At 38.3% G+C, this 23,526-nt stretch overlaps 1 protein-coding gene across 7 annotated transcripts in view; it reads left to right on the forward strand.

Annotated features, from left to right (window-relative positions):
• Positions 1 to 23,526, forward strand: part of ATXN2 (ataxin 2) — a 115,617-nt gene that overhangs the window by 37,392 nt on the left and 54,699 nt on the right. For all 7 annotated transcript variants that reach the window (XM_059139120.1, XM_059139125.1, XM_059139123.1 and 4 more), the window contains exons 4-5: positions 500 to 571; positions 1,325 to 1,475. In XM_059139120.1, coding sequence (XP_058995103.1) covers positions 500 to 571; positions 1,325 to 1,475 — 223 coding nt within the window. The remainder of the gene's footprint in view (positions 1 to 499; positions 572 to 1,324; positions 1,476 to 23,526) is intronic.

Consider the following 23,526-nt stretch of genomic DNA (forward strand, 5'->3'; position numbering starts at 1 on the left):
GTAAAGTAATTTCGTGATGCTAAAATGTAGACGAATGATTTTCAAAATAACATTTCTTAGGTCACATTTAATCGGATTATTTAGGGAAAAAAAAAAAAAGCTTAGAACTCCATCCAAACTATTGAGACACACTATAAAAGTATTCTTCTTAACCCTGGTATGTATAAAATAATAGTAGTAGTTGATTAGTGCATTATTTTGTCACCTAATAAAGCCAGAATCAGAAATAATTAACTTTAGTATTTATCTATCTATCTCTCTATTTATTTATTTAAACTTCAGTGTTTAAATTCATACTGCAATCTCTGAGCAGTGCCTCCTGAGGAATTTTGAGAATTCAATGTATTGTTAATATTTTAGAATTTATTGTTCTGTCAGTGAATACCTGATATGCTGAGTGAAGCTTGGTGAGCTATATAAAAAAAGTAAAATGAAAACAATTATCCCTCTTGACTGGATAGGACACTGTTTTTTTGATAAATTAATTGTATGTTTTTAGGGATCCAAATGTGAAGTACAAGTGAAAAACGGAGGTATATATGAAGGAGTTTTTAAAACATACAGTCCTAAGGTAATTTTTACTCTTTTCCTTTTTGTTAAATGTAAAAGCCCGTGAATCATCAACTGCTGTATGTTTGTATGCCATCCTGACACTGTGTGTTAGTTCCTGATTTAGCAGTTTGTAATTGTTTCTGATATTTTCATGTTCTTTAAAGCACTTTTAAAAATTTACACTTTGGGGATGCCTGGGTGGCTCAGTAAGTTAAGCCTCTGCCTTCAGCTCAGGTCATGATCCCAGGATCTTGAGATCAAGTCCCGCATCGGGCTTCTTGTCACCAGGGAGCCTGCTTCTATCTCTCTGCTTCTGCCTGCCACTCTGCTTGTGTGCTCTCTCTCTCTCTGAGATAAGTAAATAAAAAATCTTAAAATTCACACTTTGGTTTTGCTCTTTAGTTTGAAATACTGATTATTTTGTAGACTGGTTCATATAATTAAACTTGCTCTGTGTGCTTATTAAAATATCTTGACCTTTTCAAGCATTGGAGGTTAGAAGACATATTGAGTGGTTCATTATTTTCTTCATCATCACCATTAATGTACTTAAAACAGACTATGGTAGCAAGGACCAACTTCCAGATAAGAGGATTTTGAATGATGGAATAAATAATTGGTCATATTTTTGAGAAAAACTTATGATTATAAGGTTCTTTTGAGATAGAATATTTTTGTCAAAGACATAAATAGTACCTTGATGTGCTGAAGAATCCCTGTCATATTTTATTTTATAAGTAATTTGAATATTTACTCATGCTTTTCATTTTAGTGTGATTTGGTACTTGATGCTGCACATGAAAAAAGTATGGAATCCAGTTCGGGGCCAAAACGTGAAGAAATAATGGAGAGTATTTTGTTCAAGTGTTCAGACTTTGTTGTGGTACAGTTTAAAGATATGGACTCCAGTTATGCAAGAAGAGGTAAATTTTGATTTCCTAAATATGCTTCATGGTTTATAAGATATATTTAACCAAGGACTCTATACATCAATTATACAGACTTTTTTTAAAGAATTTTTTTTTTTTAAAAAATAACCAGATTAAAATTAAAGAATAATCTGTTTAATGACAGATGGGAATTTTAATGCATTTTTTTTGAAAAATACTTAAAACTTCAGAGAAACAGTCCTTAGTAATTTTGGTAGGGTAGATAATAAGAGTTCTATTAAAGTTTGTAAAGGATTTTCTAGTTTCATGGTCAAGAATGCTATAGATCATATTCAGCTGAAATTTCTTATTCTTTTTGGCTTACAGTTCTTTAGTTTATAAATTTTTAGTTTTAAAATGGTTATAAATCATGCTTATTTAGTTTTATTATGATTTTAGTTCTATAAATGTTTTAGTTTTGTGACCTGGAAATAGAGCACAGGTCTTAGGGAGAAAGCCAAAGAGCTGTAGATGGAGAAACAATTGTCCAATGAAGATGAAAAAGGTAAAGAAGTAGAACATGCATATTAAAAAAAAAAAAATTCAGAGTATGGGAGTATGTTTTGACGATATAAAAGGGGTGATATAGTTATATTAAAATTTAATCTGTTTCAGGGGCGCCTGGGTGGCTCATGGGTTAAAGCCTCTGCCTTCAGCTCAGGTCATGATCTCAGGGCCCTGGAATTGACCCCCGCATGGGTGGGGGGCTCTGCTCAATGGGGAGCCTGCTTCCTCCTCTTTCCCTGCCTGCCTCTCTGACGATTTGTAATCTCTGTGGATCAAATAAATAAAATCTTAAAAAAAAATTAAAAAATATTTAATCTTTTTCAGATGTCCACTGAGGAGGGAAATATGGGAATGCTGTTACTTGTTTGGAGAGCATTCTTTGCAGTGTTGAGTGTTCATAACATGTTGAAAGGCTCTTCTGGGCAGTTTTGAACTTGGTTCTAAAATTCTTAAATTGATTTTCTTTTTCCTGGTCAAATTCTGTAGTCCATTCTCTTGAGTTTTAACTCACCACAATTTTTGATTTTCATTATTCAGTCTATACCAACAGCTGTTTTTGTTGTATTTATTTTTTTACACTGTTATTTAGAAATACAAGCCCCTAGAAAGTTAAAGCCTTTCTCTTGTACCCTTAACAAGGCTCTCACATATAGTTAGATCGTTCTTTTCAGAGACTAGGTACCTTTAACCGCTTTGCCGTGCTGCAGAAAGCACTGTGTTCTGTTTTTTGTACCTTGTACTCAGATGTCTGTGTTTCTGATTCACAACTCTGTCTAAGAGTCCTTCAATGGCCCATACAAGGAAACAAGTCTTTTTTTTTTTTTAGTTTCTGCCTTTGGAGTTGATCTTGTTTATGCCTGGGACCACAAAAATACAGTTACAGTTGAATGTAGTACATAGTACTCTAAAAAAAAGTATGGGCCACAACAACAAAATACTTCTTACTCTGTTGGGTACCAGGTTGTTTAGCTAACAGCCATTCACAATAGACTTTGGTTTTTTTTTTTTTTTTTAATTAAAGATTTTTATTTATTTACCCAACAGAGATCACAAGTAGGCAGAGAAGCAGGCAGAGAGAGAGAGAGAGGAGGAAGCAGGCTCCCCGCTGAGCAGAAAGCCCTATGCGGGGCTCAATCCCAGGACCCCGGGATTATGACCCGAGTCGAAGGCAGAGGCTTTAACCCACTGAGCCACCCAGGTGCCCCTTGTTTTTTGTTCTTTTTTTTTTTTTTTTAAAGATTTTTAAATTTATTTATTTGACAGACAGATCACAAGTAGGCAGAGAGGCAGGCAAAGAGAGAGGAGGAAGCAGGCTCTCCGCAGAGCAGAGAGCTCGAGGCGGGGTTCGATCCCAGGACCCTGGGATCATGACCTGAGCCGAAGGCAGAGGCTTTAACCCACTGAGCCACCCAGGTGCCCCCCTTGTTTTTTGTTCTTAAAGTGGATTGGCATTTCCCAAATTTGGAAGGATAAATATTACTTGGAAGTATCTATGGTATCCTATTTTTTGATCCTCTTCAAAATAATGTCTTTAAATTTTTTATTTTTTTATTTTGTTATGTCTTTATTTCTCAGAAAATTTGTGTTCATTGTAGAAAGCCAAGAACATACAGATCAGAGTGACAGCTTTGACAGTGTTCAATACACTCATAACGGGCTGGATGTATTTTGCTATATACATAAAAATACAGTTTTTTTGATGAGGACATCCCATAGTGGAGTAATTTAAAGTGTTTTATATAAAGACTGTAGTGGTTTAGTGAATTACAAAGTTGTGTCTAGGGCATAGTATCCTGAATAAGTCATGTGTTTAGGATTTCAGATCTCTTTTTTTTGTTTGTTTTTTATTTTTATTTTTACTTATTTATTTTTAAATTTTTTAATTATTTTAGATTTCAGGTCTCTTAAGCCAGGTTTTTAATACTGTCTGGCAGAAGTTGCCCTCTATAAGTATTATTTTGGAGATAGTAATTAGTATAAAGAAAAATTTTTAGAGTTATTAATTGGCATAGTTCATTAATTACAGAAATTAAGACACAATTCAGTAACTTGGTAAAGTGATGACACAAACCTAGCACTCAGTTCGTGATCCTGTGGTCCTGGTATCAAGTACGACCTTGGGCTCCTTGCTCAGCAAGGAGCTTGCTTTTCCCTCTGCCTCTGCCATTCCCCCTGCTTATGTTCTTCTCTCTCTCTATGACAAATAAAATCTTTAAAAATTTATTTATTTATTTATTTGACAGAGACCGTGAAAGAGTAAACACAAGCAACGGGGAGTGGGAGAGGGAGAGGCAGGCTTCCCTCTGAGCAGGGAGCCCAGTACAGGACTTAGTCTCAGGATCCTGGGATCATGACCCAAACCGAGGGAAGGCACTTAATGACTGAACCCCCCCAGGTGCCCCCCAAATCATGTTCTTAAACATTGTACTACTCTGACATAAATTATGTGGCCTCATTTGTTGTTTAGCTGTGTCAGAATAAATAAAAATAAATGTATTTACCTTAAAGGATTTCCCCACAAATAACGCCAAAGGTTAAAAAAAAAAATTCTTGTTCAATATAAATATGCAAATTATTATATTATTTAAGATTCTTTTTTAAATCTTTGACTTTGTTTTTGGGGAGACTTTTAAAAGTTAGGTTATTATGACTTTTAACTTCTTAATGCTGACTATTGATTTTATAAGTTTGTTTTTTTATTTTAATACATTTATAAGGTTGTCCTGTTCATACATATATGCAAGTGAATAAGAGGCCTAGAAATAATTTTTTTTTATGATATGGTGGATAAGTTTAGTTTGATCTCGTGAATGAATACGTTACCAGATTGATTTGCAGACAAAATGAAAAGTAACTACGATTTTGTAAGCTTTGGGTTCCTTTTGCACATCCATAGTTAGACCATTAGATTATCACTGGAAAATTAGTGTGTGTTTTATACTTTATCTGAATTCCATTGCAGACAGAGCTGGGATGCTCTCATTTTACCCACTTCATTTTGCTACCTATTTTTTAGGGCATTCAGTTGCTTTGGTGTCTGCATTTTTCTACCTTGGAGTTGGTGTATTAGATCTACTCACTTTTTACTTGGTTTCTTTTCTCTTTCTAGTGTTTTCTCTGTCTGCTTTTCTCCTTCACTCTGTTTCTGCTTTTTCTTTTGCTCCTTTTCATATTTTGCTTTTTTTTAAATTTTTTTTTCTTTCTTTCTTTTCTTTCCTTTTTTAAAATATTTATTTATTTATTTATTTATTTATTTATTTATTTATTTATTTGACAGACCGAGATCACAAGTAGGCATAGAGGCAGGCAGGGTGAGAGAGGAAGAAGCAGGCTTTCCACGGAGCAGAGAGCCCAATGTGGGGCTTGATCCCAGGACCCTGGGATCATGACCTGAACCGAAAGCTGATACTTTAACCCACTGAGCCATCCAGGCGCCCCTCATATTTTGCTTTTGATTTAATACCCCAACTCAACTACATTTTAGTTCTGTGGTCTCTTCCTTCTTTCCTTCCTTCCTTAGATATTATTTATTTATTTGACGGAAAGAGGGAGAGAGCACAAGAAGGGGGAGCAGCAGGGAGAGGAAGAAACAGGCTCCCAGCTGAACAGGGGCTCTATCCCAGGACCGAGGATCAAGATCCCAGCCAAAGGCAGATGCTTAACTGACTGAACCATCTAGACGACCCCTGTGTCTACTTTCTTTCTTTTTTTTTTTTTTTAAGATTTTATTTATTTATTTGACAGAGAGAGATCACAAGTAGTCAGAGAGGCAGGCAGAGAGAGAGAGAGGAGGAAGCAGGCTCCCTGCTGAGCAGAGAGCCCGATGCAGGACTCGATCCCAGGACCCTGAGATCATGACCTGAGCCGAAAGCAGCGGCTTAACCCACTGAGCCACCCAGGCGCCCCCGGTGTCTACTTTCTTATTTCATTCTCCTAACTTACGCTATTTTCTACCGGCTCATTTCCTTTGCTGTGTTCTCAGTCTAAAGAACGGGTCAGCAAACTTAAGGCCTGTGGGCCAGATCCATTCATTGCTAAATAAAGTTTTATTTTAACAGGGTATGCCTGTTTATTCATGTATTGTCTGTAGCTACTTTGATGCTACAGTGATAACATTGAGTAGTTGTAATAGAGACTATATGGCTTGCAAAGTCAAACCAAATTTTCTGGTTCTTTACAGAAAAATATTGCCAACTTCCGTCCTGGATCTTTTTTCCTACTGTGTTTGGGTTGTTAGGGCTGATCAAAAATACATACTGTACTCTTTGGTGAAATCATTTAGAACATACTTTGTCTCTAACTTGTGCTTTGGCTCTAATACTGTGTAATTTCATCTATTCCTTATTTGTGACCATTGAAATTGGATTTAGTTTGAAGAGTCAGTTTTCTTACCAGCTTTTTGTCACAATAACTGAAAAAATCACAAATGAGGAAAGTAGTTATTGGGAAAGCCCTCCATCATCAACCAGCTGCTCCCTCCCCCACCTTCAACTTTATCTTCCCCTTGCTATCATTGCTCTCTTGCCTTTGGTTTTAATAAATGGGATGTTTCACTTCCTGCTGAATCCCAACTTCTCTGGTCATACCCTTGATACTATTTTACCATTCCTGGGTTCTTGCTCTTTTTTTTTTTTTTTTTTTTTTTTTAAAGATTTTATTTATTTATTTGACAGAGAGAGTTCACAGTAGACAGATAGGCAGGCAGAGAGAGAGAGAGGGAAGCAGGCTCCCTGCTAAGCAGAGATCCCGATGCGGGACTCGATCCCAGGATACTGAGATCATGACCTGAGCCGAAGGCAGCGGCTCAACCCACTGAGCCACCCAGGCGCCCGGGTTCTTGCTCTTTTATGTCACCTCTGTTTTCAAGACTCTTCAGTCTTTTCCTCTCCAGTTAGTCTTTCCCGTTAGCCAAAACACCTGTACAAGTCCCTCCCTTCCTGAAAAGGATTCCCTTTTATCCTGAACTCCTACTTACTATCCTTTCTTCCTTTCTAATCCAAATTTTCTTTTTTCAAAGATTTTACTTATTTATTTGAGAGAGAGCATGGGGGGAGGGGCAGAGGCAGATTGTGGGACTTGATCCCAGGACCCCCAAGATCATGACCTGAGCCGAAGGCAGACCCTTAACTGACTGTGCCACCCAGGCACTCCATTACCTAAGCATCTTAACTCTTAATAGTTTCTTTTGACTCCTGCAACATAATCTGACTTTTATGTTCACCACTGGGGAACTACCTGGAATTAACCTCTCATTGCTCAGTCCTTTGTAGTCTTGCAGACTTCTATGGTTTTTTGACACTGTTGGTTTTATCCTCCCTCAGAAGCTGCTCTTCTGTTTTGTGTGTGTGTGTGTGTGTGTGTGTGTGTTTTAAGATTTTTAAAATTTATTTGACAGAGAGACAGTGAGAGAGGGACTATAGCAGGGGGAGTGGGAAAGGGAGAAACAGGCTTCCTGCTGAGGAGGGAGCCCAGTGTGGGGCTCAATCCCAGGACCTGAATCATGACATCATGACCTGAGCTGAAGGCAGATGCTTAACAACTGAGCCTCCCAGGCGCCTCTGTTTTTCATGTGTTTTTGTTTTTTTTTTTTTTTTTTTTTTTTTTTAAAGATTTTATTTATTTATTTGACAGAGAGATCACAGTAGGAGAGAGGAAGGGAAGAGATCACAGAGAGAGAGGAAGGGAAGCAGGCCCCCTGCTGAGCAGAGAGCCTGATGTGGGACTCGATCCCAGGACCCTGAGATCATGACCTGGGCCGAAGGCAGCGGCTTAACCCACTGAGCCACCCAGGCGCCCTGTTTTTCATGTGTTTTATTCATCATTTCTTCCCTGACCATTTTTAGGCTTCATTTCTGTTAAAGTGGTCTTCATTGTGTCTGTATTTCCAGTGTTTGTTTCTTTGCTCACTGATCTTAACTGCCTGTCAGTTGTTTAATACTCTTCTAATGTCAGCAGCCACACATATGCCCAGCATCTTTTGTATTGCCTTTATGCCATGTTGTTTTATGTAATTAGATGTTTCTCTCTCCCCTGTTATACTTTGAGCTCCTTGCGCATGAATACTGTTTTGTCTTATTTTTGTTTTTTTGAGTTTTTACTTATTTATTTGACAGAGATCACAAGCAGGCAGAGAGGCAGGCAGAGAGAGAGGGGGAAGCAGGCTCCCTGACAAGCAGAGAGCCTGACTCTCGGGGCTGAATCCCAGGACCCTGAGATAATGAGCTGAGCTGAAGCCAGAGGCCTAACCCACTGAGCCACCCAGGCGCCCCTGTTTCATTTTTTTTAATCCTTGTTGCCTCGCTTAGTATCTTCCCACATAGGACAGGCACAGTGTAAATGTCTCTTGAATGAATGAAATTAGGACCTTCCTGTATTTTTAAAAAACTATTTTATGCAAAGAGTGAGAAAACTAGAAGTGGTCTTATGTATACAGCCAGCCAGCAAACACTTACTGGGCCCTGGAATGTGTTCATTGCTCTACTTGTTTCTATGGACAGTACAGAGAAATTCAAGACTTAATCTATTTTGGGTCCCTTTTGAGAACTTCATGAAACTGTATACCCTAATCCTAGAAAAAACACGCACACAGACTTTTATATTTAATTCTGTAGTGTTCACAGTTCCTTAGGGAGTTCATGTACTCCATGTTAAGAAGCTCTGCTTCAGGCATTTTCACAGTTGGAAATACCAAGGCACATGAAGGAATTCAAGAAAAATGGAATGTTAAAATTGGTGGCATTGAATTCCAAATAGAGTTCAGAGACAAGTAGAATTGTAGTAGTTGGAGGAATTTGGGGTGTGAATGTGTGATTAGAGGTAGAGTGAAGTAAAGTAATACGTGATACTATTGTCGTTCTCATGTGGTTGTTCTGTAGCTCTGATAGGGCATGGTCCTAGGAGTAACAGAGAATGATCTCTTCTTCTTCTTCTTTTTTTTTTTTTCCTTAAGATTTTATTTCTTTATTTGAGTGAGAGAGAGTACAAGCAGGATGAAGGGTAGACAGAGAGGGAGAGGCAGACTTCTTGCTGAGCAGGGAGCCCAACTAGGGGCCGATCCTAGAACCCTGAGATCACAGGCCGAGCTGAAGGCAGATGCTTAGCTGACTGAGCCGGCCAGGAGCCCTGGGAATGATCTTTTCTGAAAGGCATGACATTAGGAAGGCCGTATCAGTCATATCTAAGGAAGAGACAAATCTCTGCAGGCTGTGACTTGGAAAACCTTGAATTCTGAGGAGTCTGAATGTGTTCTAAATTCTTTCATGGGTGGTCTTATAGTAGGGTGATGAGGCCACAAGCCTTGCAGCTGAAGAGGCACATTCTTGGAGCTAGGAGTGCAGTCAGTAGGCTCTGTAGATGGGCAAGCCATGCTAATGTTGCACAGGCAAGCAGCTGTAATGCTGGACAAGTACTAATGATCAGTCTGCCTTTTGGCAGGAGGGAGGGTAGGCCCTCTGGTGAGTAGGCAGATGGGGTGATGGATAAGCAGGTGGTCTTGGCTGGGGGATATCCAGGGAGTGGTGCAGGAAAGCCCAGTAAAGAGATTGGCTTCGGCCTGTGGGCTTGTGGACTAGTTTTAATGTTGAGCCAGCTGAGTAATTTTGTGCTCTTAATGGTCTTCTGTTAAAACTTGAACCATCAGAAAGTTGACTTCCTCTGCTGTGGGCTAGTAAGAGAAGGTTGTGTGTCCATGCTGGGGGGAAGTGGTTGAATGGAAACTAACATTTACTGAGGCCAGTATGGAGGTGACACAGAGATTATTTTATTGAGATTTAAAAAAATAAACACATATAGTAGAACAGATAATGAAACATTAAACAGTAGTTGGAGGTATGCAATAGGGAAGTATTGCATGTTTATTAAAATATCTGATATGTTAAAATTTCATTTCCTCATATGTTTTTAGAGCATATAAAAATTCTCTGCTGTATTCTTCATGTGTATGCAAAGATCAAAACAGTAATTCTTCATTTAAAAAACAAAAGAAAATAAAAAGCAAATGAAAACCTAGAATAAAATAGAATTTTGTTTATATAAAATAGAAATATTTAGAGCTAATAAGAGTAAGGTGGACTGATTGAAGATATATGAAAACTGTTGCTAACTATTGGACAGCATTCATCAGCTAGATATTTTATTTATTTATTTATTTTTCATCTAGATGTTTTAAAAGGAAAACGTCTTCACAAAGGAACAAGACTTAAAGTGTAGAAATAAGCATAGTTTATGTGAATAGGCTGAAGACTTCATAAAAACACTACTGAAGAAAATAAAAGTAGATTAGACTAAATGGAGAAATGTGCCATACTTGCAATGGAAATATGTAACACTGTAAAATTGTCCTTTTTCCTCAAAATAATCACTAAAGATAGTATCTCTGTTTTTGTAGAAAGTGATAAAATGATCCTAACATTTTATTTATTTTTTTTAAAGATTTATTTATTTATTTATTTATTTATTTATTAGAGAGAGAGAGAGAGATTACAAGTAGGCAGGTAGAGAGAGAGGGAGAAACAGGCTCCCTGCCAAGCGGAGAGCCCAACACGGGGCTTGATCCCAGGACCCTGAGACCATGACCTGAGCCGAAGTAGCATTTTTGAGCTCTTCTGGCAGGTAATTCAGATGAGTCCAGGAAGACCATTTACTTGGCAGTAGTATGTAATGCTAGTATACCCAGTTACTGTCTGGTTTTAGTTTTATTTTTTCTGTTGCTCTGCACACAGTGAAGTCTTATGAATAGCACATATATTAAAAGTAGTAATAAAGCAGGGCAGTGAGGGGATGTGGATAAATTGTCTGCATTTTCTTTTCCATTTGACTGCTTTTTTACCCAGATCAGTCCTGGCAGAGAGTGTTAAGGGAGCATGTGCACTTGAACAGTAGTTCTTCTAATTTACATAAGAAAAGAACGGTCTGATTTGTATTTTATATATTTTGCAAAGAAACAGAAAGGTGTTTGTACAGCTGTAAAAATTGGAATTAATTCTATTCACTAGCTTTTTCTTAACCTTGGTCTCAACATTTTGCTATAGAATCGAGAGTAAATTGCAAAAAGAATACTCTATTGGCTAATGGTATTGGCAGTTAGTTCCCAAATTCTTTTTTTGCTTCCTAAACATTTCTGAATTTACTCCCCTCCCCCCTAAATTTTCAACAAAATCACTTTCTTTCCATTTTTCCTTCTCTCCCTTTAACTTTTTTTAAAAGATTTTATTTATTTATTTGACAGACAAAGATTACAAGTAGGCAGAGAGGCAGGCAGAGAGAGAGAAGGGGAGAAGCAGGCTCCCCGCTGAGCAGAAAGCCTGATGCAGGGCTCGATCCCAGGACCCTGAGATCATGACCGGAGCCGAAGGCAGAGGCTTTAACCCACTGAGCCACCGAGGCGCCCCTTTCTCTTTAACTTTTGAGATAAGAACAGTTACCTTTTATTAAAAAATTGCTCTAGCAGTGATTAGACAGATTTCATTTTTTTCTGATGGTATAGACTAAAGATTCCCCCTACCCCTTCAAAATGGGTTCTGAACCAGGAGTCTAATGGAGAGGCTGAAAACAGAATGTCACCTCCTGATACCCCACAAAGTATCTTTCTGTTGGCATCTTTGTTAGAATTTCTTCTGATTTCTTTTGGAGATAATATAGAAAATAGAAGTCTAACATTTTCTGTAATCTGTCACCTTGGGATTTTTTGTTTGTTTAAGATTTTTACTTATTCAAGAGAAGAGAGAGGAAACAAGCAGGGTGGAGGGGACTAGGGAGAGAGAGAAGCAGGCTCCCTGCTCTTCAGGGAGGCTCCTGTGGGGCTTGATCCTGGGACCTTGGAATCATGATCTGAGCTGAAGGCAGATGCTTAACTGACTGAACCACCCAGATGCCTCTATCTTTTTTTTTTTTTTTTTTTTTTTTTAATAATAATAAAGCAAGCCTCACAACGTGGGTTTCCATTTTTCTCTTGTTCTGTTACATTACTCTGGCTCTGGTGTACATTTGATTCTGTGGAGTCTTGGCTATTGATCTTCATTTAGATCTTTTCACAGAAGTCTATGGTTTGTGGGTTTAAGAGGTTTTTTTTTTTTTTTTAAAGATTTTATTTATTTATTTGACAAAGAGAGATCACAAGTAGGCAGAGAGGCAGGCAGAGAGAGAGGAGGAAGCAGGCTCCCTGCTGAGCAGAGAGCCCGATGCCGGACTCGATCCCAGGACCCTGAGATCATGACCTGAGCCTAAGGCAGCGGCTTAACCCACTGAGCCACCCAGGCGTCCCTAAGAGGTTTTTTTATTTGTTTTGTTTAAAGATTTTATTTATTTGAGAGAGAAAGTGAGTTGCGGAGGGGTGGAGGGGGAGGGACAAGTAGACTCCATGTTGAGTGCAGAGCCTGTCACAGGACTTGATTCCATGACTCTGAGATCATGACCTGAGCTGAAATTAGGAGTTGGATGTTCAACTGACTGAGCCACTTAGGTGCTCCTGTTGGTTTAAGTTTTTACCCCCAATACTTGGTTGATTTTTAAGTCTTGTACAGCACTATATTAAATGGTAAAGTTTCTTTTAAAAAAGTAGGATTTCTGAAAAATTTGGGGCGCTTGGATGGCTCAGTCATTAAGCGTCTGCCTTTATCTCAGGTCGTGAACCCAGGATGGTCCTAGGATTGAGCTCCACATCAAGCTCCCTGCCCAGCAGGAGGCCTGCTGCTCCCTCTCCCACTCCCACTTCTACTCCTTGTATTCCCTCTTGCGCTGTGTTTCTGTCAAATAAATAAAATCTTTAAAAATTTTTTTTTTCTGAAAATTTTAGCTCAACTTCTAATTTTGCTAATTAAGATTTTAAGAAAATTGCTTCTCAAATGTTATATTCAGTGTTCTCATGTTATATAGCAGGTTAGTAAAAAGATAAAATAGTTTGTCTAAAAATATTTTGCCTTAAGTTTAAATTAGAGAATCCAATATGTACACTTTTCAGAGTTTATTGGTAAGGAAAATAACTGCTTTTTCATATTTAAGTTGGGTATATTTTTGGATATATTTTTCTTCAAGGGATTTTAGTAATATTCATAGTTCTGTAAAATATTTTATATAAGAAGAATATAAGACTTCTTCATTATTATTTTTTTAAAAATATTTAATTTATTTATTTGACAGACAGATATCACAAGTAGTCAGAGAGGCAGGCAGAGAGAGAGGAAGGGAAGCAGGCTCCCTGTCAAGCAGAGAGCCCGACGTGGGGCTCGATCCCAGGACCCTGGGATCATGACCCAAGCCGAAGGCAGAGGCCTTAACTCACTGAGCCACCCAGGCGCCCCAAGACTATTTCTTTATTAATGCACTTTGACATAATTTGGTGCTGGCCAAGTAGAGCTACTGACTAAGCAATTTATTTAAAGTTTTGGTCAAATACTGTAACATGAAAAGCATTTATAGGGCTGTTTATTGTGAAAGGCCTATATTGTGTGCCCTTTCAAAGTGGTGCATTGATTCACGTTACCCGGTTTCCTGCTTGGAGTCTAGGCTTACCTGTTGGGCTCCATAAGAGTGACAGAGACACAAATTGAATTTAACAAGAACAGTATCTGGGCTTTGCTTTTCCACATCTGTTGATTCTTTCCACACTTTAGTCAAAAGGGTGCCTAGTCCAGATGTCAGAAAAGAACAAAAGAAAACGATTTTGGTGGTTTGATTTGATGCTGACTTAGAAAACCATAAAGTCTGTTTTTTAGTATTTGGTTTATGTACTTTTAACACAGTAGGTGATGCGTGGACTAAAACTGAAGTCTCCCAACATGATACACTCTCCTTGTCCTTGGAGCAGCATTTTGCTCAGGAAAGAATTTTTTCAAGGGGCTCAGCCATGTTTTAAAAAGCCCGTTACTGGTGCTCTCCCTGCGCTGTATGCGCGGTTTGGAGCTGCCGTCCTCTAGGTCCTTGCCTACCGCAGCTGGTCAGATCACCTCCGTCTCCGTTTTCTTGCTAAGGATTTGTCATTCTTCCTTGGGTGGTAGTAAATTTACTTTGAGTTCTAGACCTCAGAAGTTTTTATGGAAATCACAGTTAAAAAGTAAGCACTGTTTTAGGCTATATTATTTTGTTGTCAGAGAACAGGACATAATGACATTTTTTTTATAGCAGCATATAACTTGTCAGGAAGAAAAGATCCCCCTCCCAGGTCTTTTTTTTTTTTCTCTTCTTAAAAGCTGCATCTTGAAATTGTGTAAGCTTCAGAAAAAGTATGTTGCTGTGCTTTTAAATGGGTGACATCCCTTTTTTATTCTTTCCAAGGTGGCTCTTAAACAGTGTAGTCTTTATTTCCAAATGACTAAATGATGTCAGATCCCAAGAGTTATATCCATCCACAATAAAATCTGATAAAATACAATTTTTCTCCTAAAGGGATTTAGGAATTTGGGGCTTTGTAGCCTCGAAGCTTTTATGATTTTGCCTCTTGTTTGTCATTTCAAAAGAGATACCGCTGCGGCGCCTGGGTGGTTCAGTGGGTTAAGCCGCTGCCTTCGGCTCAGGTCATGATCTCAGGGTCCTGGGATGGAGAGCCTGCTCCCCCTGCCCCCCGCCTCTGCCTACTTGTGATCTCTTTCTCTCTCTTTCTCAAATAATTGATAAGCACTGTGTCTAAGAAAGTCTGTTTTTTATTACCAGCTTTAAACAGGCAATGTGCAAAGACATTATTTAGCTTTATTTCAGGTTAAGATAAAGCAGATGATTTGGGTTATATGATCACTGGTTTGATAAACTATCAGTCAAATATGCATTTGAATGCAGAGCAGTATGCCTGATGGAAGGAGCAGTCGACAGTTTTGTGACCAGTGTTATTTGAAAGTTGTCAAAATGAGTCCAGTTCAACTAAGGTTAGACAAAAAACTTTTTGTTAAGAATCTATCTATTTATTTATTTATTTATTTGACAGAGCACAGGTGGGGGAGTGGCAGAGAGAAGGAAAAGCTGGCCCCCTGTGGAGTAGGGAGCCCAATGTGGGGCTCGATCCCAGCACCCTGGGATCATGACCTGAGCCAAAGGCAGATGCTTAACTGACTGAGCCACCCAGGTGCCCCTAAACTTTATTCCTGTGGATAGTTGTATTATTTTGAGTCATCAGTATAACAGGCATCAAGCTCCAAATCCTGAAAACTGGAATGCTGCTGTTCATATATGCTGGTCTCTTGAATTGCATGCCTTTGATGCAAGACAGTGTAGGGATTCTGGCTAGGGTGAAGTTTCCCAGAAAATACAGCTTTCGCCTCCTTATGCCGTATACGTTGCAAAGAAGTAAAGATTTTATCTGTTGTAATACTGGCATTTTTCTTTGTTGCTGACTTATGAGACAGCATTGTAGAGATAATAGATTTCAAGCCCTGAAGTACCTCCAGCTTTTGAGTTGCCTTTCAGTGAGGTAATTGGGGGGGCTGGGGGCAAAGGGACCACTGTCACATATTCCTTCTCTTTTGGACTATTAAGAGCAAAATTAGATTTTTCATAAAAACCGTTTTATTGATATATAATTTCACATACATTATAGTTTTTCATTTATATTATACAATTCAGTTTTTAGTATATTCATAGAATCGTTCACTATAGTGAATTTTAGAATATCTTCAGCCTAAAAAGAAGCCTCGCACTCTTTAGTGTCATTCTGTACTTCCTTCCAACCTACCCAGCCTTGGACAACTACTAATCTTCTCTTTGTCTCTGTAGGTTGCCTTTTGTGGTTATTGCATATAGAATCACACAATATGTGGCCTTTTGAGACAGGCTTGTTTTACTTAGTGTGTATATAATGTGTTCATCCATCCATCTATCAGTGCTTCTTCCTTTTCACTGCCAAGTGATATTCCATTGTAGGGCTAGACTACATTTGTTGTAGACTAAATAACAGACATATATATATATTTAGATTTTATTTATTTATTTGACAGATCACAAGTAGGCGGGGAGGCAGGCAAAGAGAGAGGAGAAAGCAGGCTCCCCGCTGAGCAGACAGCCTAATGTGGGGCTGGATCCCAGGACCTTAAGAACATGACCTGAGCTGAAGGCAGAGGCTTTAACCCACTGAGCCACCCAGGCGTCCCTTAATCCCGTTTATCTATTACGCAACCCCCGCCCCCCCCCTCACCTCCCCTTAGGCAACCACCAGTTTGTTCTGTTTAGCATGGGGTTTTGTTTTGTTTTGTTTTTTCTTTTCTCTCCCCACCCCTTCACTTAGCATAATGTCCTTTTCATCCATTCTGGGTATACATTTTATTTATCCATTTATCAGTTGGACATTTCAGTTTCTGCTTTTTATGTTGAGAATATGCTGCTAAGATCATTCATGTGCTGATTTTTGTGTGGACATTATGTTTTCATTTCTGTTGGGCATGTACCTAGGAGTGGAATTGCTGGATCATATGGGATGGTTTGAGGAAACTGCTGGGATGGTTTTTCAGAGTGGCTATATCATTTGACCGTCCATCAGCAGTGTGTGAGCGCTCCAGTTTCTCCATATCTTCATCAGCAGTTGTCTCTTGGATAATAGCTATCCTAGTGTGTGGTTGTGAGGTAGCATCTCATGTGGTTTTGATTTTCATTTCTGTAGTGATTAATGATGTGAACCTCTTCATGTGCTTACTGTACTTTTCTTGTGTTTTTTGAGATTTGCACATTTCTCTTGGAGAAATGTTCTTTGCCTACATTTTTAAATTAGTATGTCTTATTATTGAGTTGTAAGAATTCTTTAATTCTTTAAATATTCTGGATACCATTTATCCCTTAGCAGAAACGGTTTGCAAATATTTTTTCCCCATTGTGTGGGTTATCTTTTCACTCTTGCTGGTGTCCTTCAAAACACAAAAGATTTCGGGGCACCTGGGTGGTTCAGTAGTTAAGTGTCTGCCTTTGGCTCAGGTCCTGATCCCAGGGTCCTGGGATCGAGCCCTGCATCGGGCTCCCTGCTCAGCGGGGAGTCTGCTTCTCCCTCTCCCACTCCCCCTGCTAGTGTTCCCTCTCTTGCTGTCTCTGTCAAATAAAAACAGAAAATATTAAAAAACAACAACAACACAAAAGATTTCAAGTTGGATGAAGTCCAGATTATCTGTGTTTGTATTTTTTCTTTTTGTGTCGTATTTTTAAAAAGTTGCTTACTCTGAGTTTATAAAGATTTGTTCCTCTGCTTTCTTTCAAGATTTTTATAGTTTAAGGTCTGATAGTTAGGTGTTTGGTCCATTTTTCATTTAAATTTTATATGATTTGTGAGGTAGAGCCCCAATTTAATGGTGTTACATGTGGATATCTACTAGTCCAAGTACAGTCTGTTGAAAAGACTCTTCTTTTCCCATGTAAGTATCTTAGAACCTTTGTTGAAGTTCAGTTGACCATAAATGTAAAGATATATTTCTGTACTCTGTTATATCCTATAGATTATATGTCTCTCCTTATGTCAGTATTATTCTATTTTGATTATTGTACCTTTTTTTGTTTTGTTTTTTAAAGACTTTGTTTATTTTAGAGAGAGTGTGCAGGGGTGGGGGAGAAGAGGAGAGCAGCAAAAGGGGGAGGAAGAGGGAGAGGATCATGAGTAGACTCTGCGCTGGGTGCAGAGCCTGATGCGGGGCTCAATATGAGATCATGACCTGAGCTGAAGCCAAGATTTGGACGTCTAACTGACCGAGCCACCCATGTGCCCCTTTATTATTGTACCTTTGTAGTACAATTCAATTCACTTTGAATTCAAGTGTTAGTGGTTTTTTTGTTTTTTTTCTGCCGAAGATTGTCTGTTCTGGGTCCCTTGCATTTCCATGTGAATTTTAGGATCATCTTGTCAATATCTGTAAATGATAGCTGGGATTTTGATAGAGATTGCATTGAATATGGAGATCATTTTGGGGAATGTTACCATATTAACGATGTTAAATCTTCTAGTTCAAGCACATGGTATATCTTTCCATTTATTTAGGTCATCTTTAAATTTATTCAAAAATGTTTTGTAGTTATCAGGGTGTAAGTTTTATACTTCTGTTGGTAGCTTTATTCCTCGGTATTTTTATTTTGGTTAAAAATGTTAGCCAAAATGGAGTTTACTATTGTAAATATACTTTATTTATTTGTAGAGATTTTTATTTAGTTATTTGAGTGTGAGAGAGAGCGTGGGCGGGGGAGGGTCAGAGGAAAAAGTAGACTCCCCACTGAATATTGGGGAGCCTCACATGAGCTCAATCCTAGGACCCCAGGATCATGACCTGAGCCAAAGGGAAACACGTAACCAATTGAGCCACCTAGGCACCCCATTGCAAATGTATTTAAAAATTTTTTTTTTCATTTTTAGATTAGAGCAGTATTGTTTTATAGTCTTTATCTAATATAAATCTTTGACTCATTAGTAGGATAGGTACTAAGCTTTGAGCTTGTCTGCTCTGCTACCTTTTCTGATTTACTAATTTTCCACTGATAGTAGCATTTATGCATGTCTACTTTATAAAATTCGTTTTCTGTAATAATCAGAACAACTTTGTAATTGGTATTTTGGCAAGGTCAGATTTTTACCATGTTTCAAAGTAACAATGTTTTATGAAACAACTTCTTTCTTTCCTCTGAAGCAAATGATAGAATGGTAATTCATTCTACTGCAAGAGTGGACACATAAAATACCTATTATATAGATTGAGTCTTAGAGGCTATGTAACCTGAGCTGGACTTATTCTTTTAGCTTATAATACACTTCCAAACAAGAGTCACATCTTTTTTTTTTATCCATCCTGTTCTTCAGCTGCTTGTAGGGAAATAACAGATACAAGGATTATTTTGGCTTCTGTTGGGGAGAAAGTTGTATTCTTCCTTTTACCTTGCTTTGTAAAGTTTTCCTTGGTTGTCACATCAGCATTCTTTTCTTCCTCACTGTTTCTTTTCCTGTGATAGTTTGTAACCAGACAGTACTGGAATCGCCTAGTTAACTTCTTCCATATCCCATCACTTTCAGCTAGTCCTGGACATTAGTACAAAGAATTTTTTTTTTTTTTTTTTTTTTTTTAATTAAGAGAGAGGTGAGGCGGCAGAGGAGAGGGAGAGAGAGAATCTCAAATAGTCTCCATGCCCAGAGGGGCCTGATGCAGGGTTCAATCTTAACCCCTAAGATCATGACCTGAGCTGAAATCAAGAATAGCACACTTAACTGACTAAGCCACCCAGGCACCCCAGCACAAAGAAATGCCTAAGCATTGTTTGTTTGTTTTTTTTAAATTAAAGATTTTATTTATTTATTTGACGGATAAAAATTACAAGTAGGTGGAGAGGCAGGCAGAGAGGGGAGGAAGCAGGTTCCCTGTGGAGCAGAGAGCCCGATGTGGGGCTCAAACCCAGGACCCCGAGATCATGACCTGAGCTGAAGGCAGAGACTTTAACTCACTGAGCCACCCAGGTGCCCCTGCTTTTATTACATCATCTCATTTCTTGTTCAAAAATCTATTATTTATTCAAAAATAAGGCAAAGCCTAAGCCTCTGCCTTATGCTCCGGTCATGATCTCAGGGTCCTGGGATCAGCCCCGCATCAAGCTTTCTGCTCAGCAGGGGGCCTGCTTCCTCCTCTCTCTGCTTGCCTCTCTGCCTACTTGTGATCTCTCTCTCTCTCTCTTTCTCTCTGTGTCAAATAAATAAATAAATAAAATCTTAAAAAAAAAAATCTTCAGTAGCCTTTGTAGCTTACCGAATAAAGTTGGGATGCCATACCTGGGCATTCAGGACCCTTCCCTTCCCTTCTCTTTTTCAACCTAAAATTTCATTATTCCTCAATATTAATCCACTTCTTACCCAAGGAGGCATTTTCTGTATGCTAAACATTCCTGTGTCGACACCTTTGAGCTTGCTTAACTAATTGCTGGATTTACTCTGCCTTAAATAACTTCCTTCCTTTGTAGATTTTTTTTTTTAAGATTTTATTTATTTGACAGATCACAAGTAGGCAGAGAGTCAGGCAGAGAGAGAGGGGGAAGCAGGCTCCCTGCTGAGCAGAGAGCCTGATGCGGGGCTGGATCCCAGGACTCTGAGACCATGACCTGAGCGGAAGGCAGAGGTTTAACCAATACAGAGCCACCCAGGTGCCCCTTTCGTAGATTTTTAAATACTTTTCTAAAACCAGGTCAAACCTCCTTTCTTCTTTATAGTGTTCCTTGACCTTCCCTGCTCACTATGGTCTGATACTACACCAATGGCTACTAAAATTTACTACATTTTATTTTTAGCACAGAATGGTTTGTTTCCCCCTACACCCCATGAATCTCATGCTGAATTCCAGTTACTACAACAAGGTAGTGGTGAGGGAGGAAAGTTGGGAGGAGGGTGTCCTAGAGCCTTAACTTACTCAGCTTTCCATTTGTCTGCTGAGGTACCCCCTAAGAAATCATAGGGTTACATGGAGCATAGTGGGAAAGCCAGTTGTCTACCTCATGTCCTGAATGCTCAGCATTACAAAGCAGTGTGTGACATTTTTTTCTCCTAATGCATTATAATTTTCTACAGTTTAGAAACATGTTTATAGAACTAGGTGGGGATGTGTATTCCCTGCGCTGTCTAGCATAATGTCTCACAGAGAGTAGGTACCCAGCATATATTTATTTTTCAATTAATATTTTTTAAATATTATGTTTTTAAATTCACTACATTCAGATCAGGGGCCAGCTTTTTTTTTTTTTCTTACATGGACATATTGCCATAGATGATTAGAAACTGTAAGTACCACTCATTTTCAGGATACTAAAGAAAGCAGTTATTCCTAGTCAAATCAAAGAGCAGCTTTCCTACAACATGACATATTCAGCATGTGTTTTTCTTATAGGAGGTTGCTACTAGGAGGCGTTTTAATAATCCTTTTAAAGTATTAGAGAAAACAAAATCCCAAGTATTAAATTTAAAAAATAAGGTCCAAATGGTGCGTATACAAGCGAGAAAAGTCAGAAACACAAATAAGGGATTTAAGTGTAAATGCATACCTACATATAGGCTATTTGAAATTCTCTTAAAATAATTAACTTGCCTTAGGTATTGTGTGTGTTGGAAATGCATGCATTTTTGGGTTTATATCCATGTATGCAATATATATTCATTTGTGAAGATTTGTATCAAATCAGCGTTATCTGAGTTCAGATTGAAACCCTAAGAGGAAAAGATACATACTTTAGAGATTAATGCATTTCATTTTGGTGCTAACCAGGGTAAAAACAACCCCCTTTCTGCTTGTGGGTCACAAAACTCATTTTCCTTGTTCAGTGCTCAGGAGGCAAATACAGGATTAATTGGTTCTTCTCTGAAAAAAATGACATCCTTTTCTATTAAGGTAGGAGTTTTTTTAAAAAAAGATTTATTTAAATACCCCCTATGCTTGTGGGGTCCATGGATGAAAGAAGAAAGGTTAAGAATTTGTAATCTAGATAGAGGCTCCTCCTTGTGCCCCATTTCCTTGCTTTTCTCTCATTATTTTATTATTATTATTATTTAAGTAAGCTTTGCACCACTGTGGGGCTTGAATGAGCCCATAATCCCAAGATCAAGAATCACATGCACCATTGACAGCCAGCCAGGCCTCCCCTTCCCCATTTCTCTCTTACTCCTTTTTCTCCCTCTTGCCTGAGAAGAATGCCTCCACTTATCCCTTTGTTACTATTGCTCCTTTCCACACACCTCTGCCCTTACAGTGTTATCCCCATCTTTTTCCTTTTTTTTTTTCTTTCTAGCCCGTTTTAATAGTTTAGAAATATATGTAGATAAAAACTTTATAAAAAACCTTATAAAACATAACACCTTAATCTGTAGCATGTGCAATCTTTGTATAATATACTGTTATTTGAAGATTTAGCATTTTCAGGGAACACATCAGTTGCTTCTTGTGTGTGTGTGTGTGTGTGTGTGGTGTATTCCAGTATGGTTAACATACAGTGTTAGATTAGTGTTAGATTCAGGTGTACTATGTAGTGATTCAACAGTTCCCTACATTGCCCAGTGCTCATCATGATACGTGTACTCTAACCCTTTCACTTTTCACCCATCCTCCTGCCCGCTTCCTGGTAACCATCTGTTTGTTCTCTAGAGTTGAGTCTGTTTCTTGGTTTGTATTTGTCTCTTCCCCCACTCCCTTTGTTAGTTTGTTTCTTAAATTCCATGTCTGAGTGAAACCATATAGTATTTGTCTTTCTCTGACTTATTTCACTTAAAATTAAACTTTCTAGATCTATCCACGTCCTTGCAAATGCCAAGATTTCATTCTTTTTTATGGCTGAATGATATTCCACTATACATATATATCACATCTTCTTTATCCACTCATAGTCAGTAGACATGTGGGCTGCTAATATGGCTATTGTAAATAATGCTGCAATAAATAAAAAGTGCATGTGTCTTTTTGCATTAGTCTTTTCATATTCTTTGGGTAAATACACAGTAGTGGAATTACTGGATTGTATGGAAATTCTATTTTTAATTTTTGGGGGAACCTCCATTCTGTTTTCTGCAGTGGCTGTACCAGTTTATGTTCCCACCAACAGTGCATGAGGGTTAAAAAAAAAAAGGAGGGGCGGGGAGAAAAAAATTTTTTTAAATGGGGGTGGGGTCCGTGGGTGGCTCAGACAGTAGAACATGCGACTTTTGATTTCAGGGTCATGAGTTCAAGCCCCATATTGGGTGTAGAGATTACTTAAAAAAACAACAATAAAAAACAGTGCACAAGGGTTCTTCTTCATTTGTTTCTTATGGTTTTGATTTTTAGCCATCTTGACAGGTGTGAAATGATATTTCACTGTGGTTTTCATTTGTATTTCCCTGATGGTGAGTGATATTGAGCATCTTTCCATGTATCTGTTGGTCATCTGTGTGTCGTCTTTGGAGAAATGACAGTTCGTGTTTTCTGCCCATTTTATAATTGGACTGGGTTTTTTTGGGGGGGTGTTTAAGTTCTTCATTATTTTATTTATTTATTTATTTTTATTTTTATTTTTTTATTTATTTGACAGACAAAGATCACAAGTAGGCAGAGAGGCAGGCAGAGAGAGAGGAGAGAGAGGAGGAAGCAGGCTCCCGGCTGAGCAGAGAGTCCGATGTGGGGCTCGATCCCAGGACCTTGGGATCATGACCTGAGCTGAAGGCAGAGGCTTTAACCCACTGAGCCACCCAGGCGCCCCTCTTCATTATTTTAAATGCTAACCTTTTATCAGATATGTTATTTGATATCTTTCCCCATTCAGTAGATTGTCTTTTAGTTTTGTCATTGGGTTGTTTTTTTTTTGCTATACAGAAGATTTATTTTTATGTAGTTCCAATAGCTTATTTTTGCTTTTGTTTCTCTTTCCTCAGGAGACATATGTAGAAGAATGTTCTTGCAGCCAGTGTCAGGAATTACTGCCTGTGCTCTCTTCTAGGATTTTAGGGTATCAGGTCTCATATTTATTTTTTGAGTTTATTTTTGTGTATGGTGTAAGAAAGAGATCCAGTTTCATTCCCCATTTTGTTTCTTTATGCTATTCTTTAATCTTATTTTTTAATAAATATTTATTTTAGAGAAAGGGAATATGAACAGGA

The sequence above is a fragment of the Mustela lutreola genome, chromosome 11, assembly GCF_030435805.1.
Source record: "Mustela lutreola isolate mMusLut2 chromosome 11, mMusLut2.pri, whole genome shotgun sequence".
Taxonomy (NCBI): Eukaryota; Metazoa; Chordata; class Mammalia; order Carnivora; family Mustelidae; genus Mustela; species Mustela lutreola.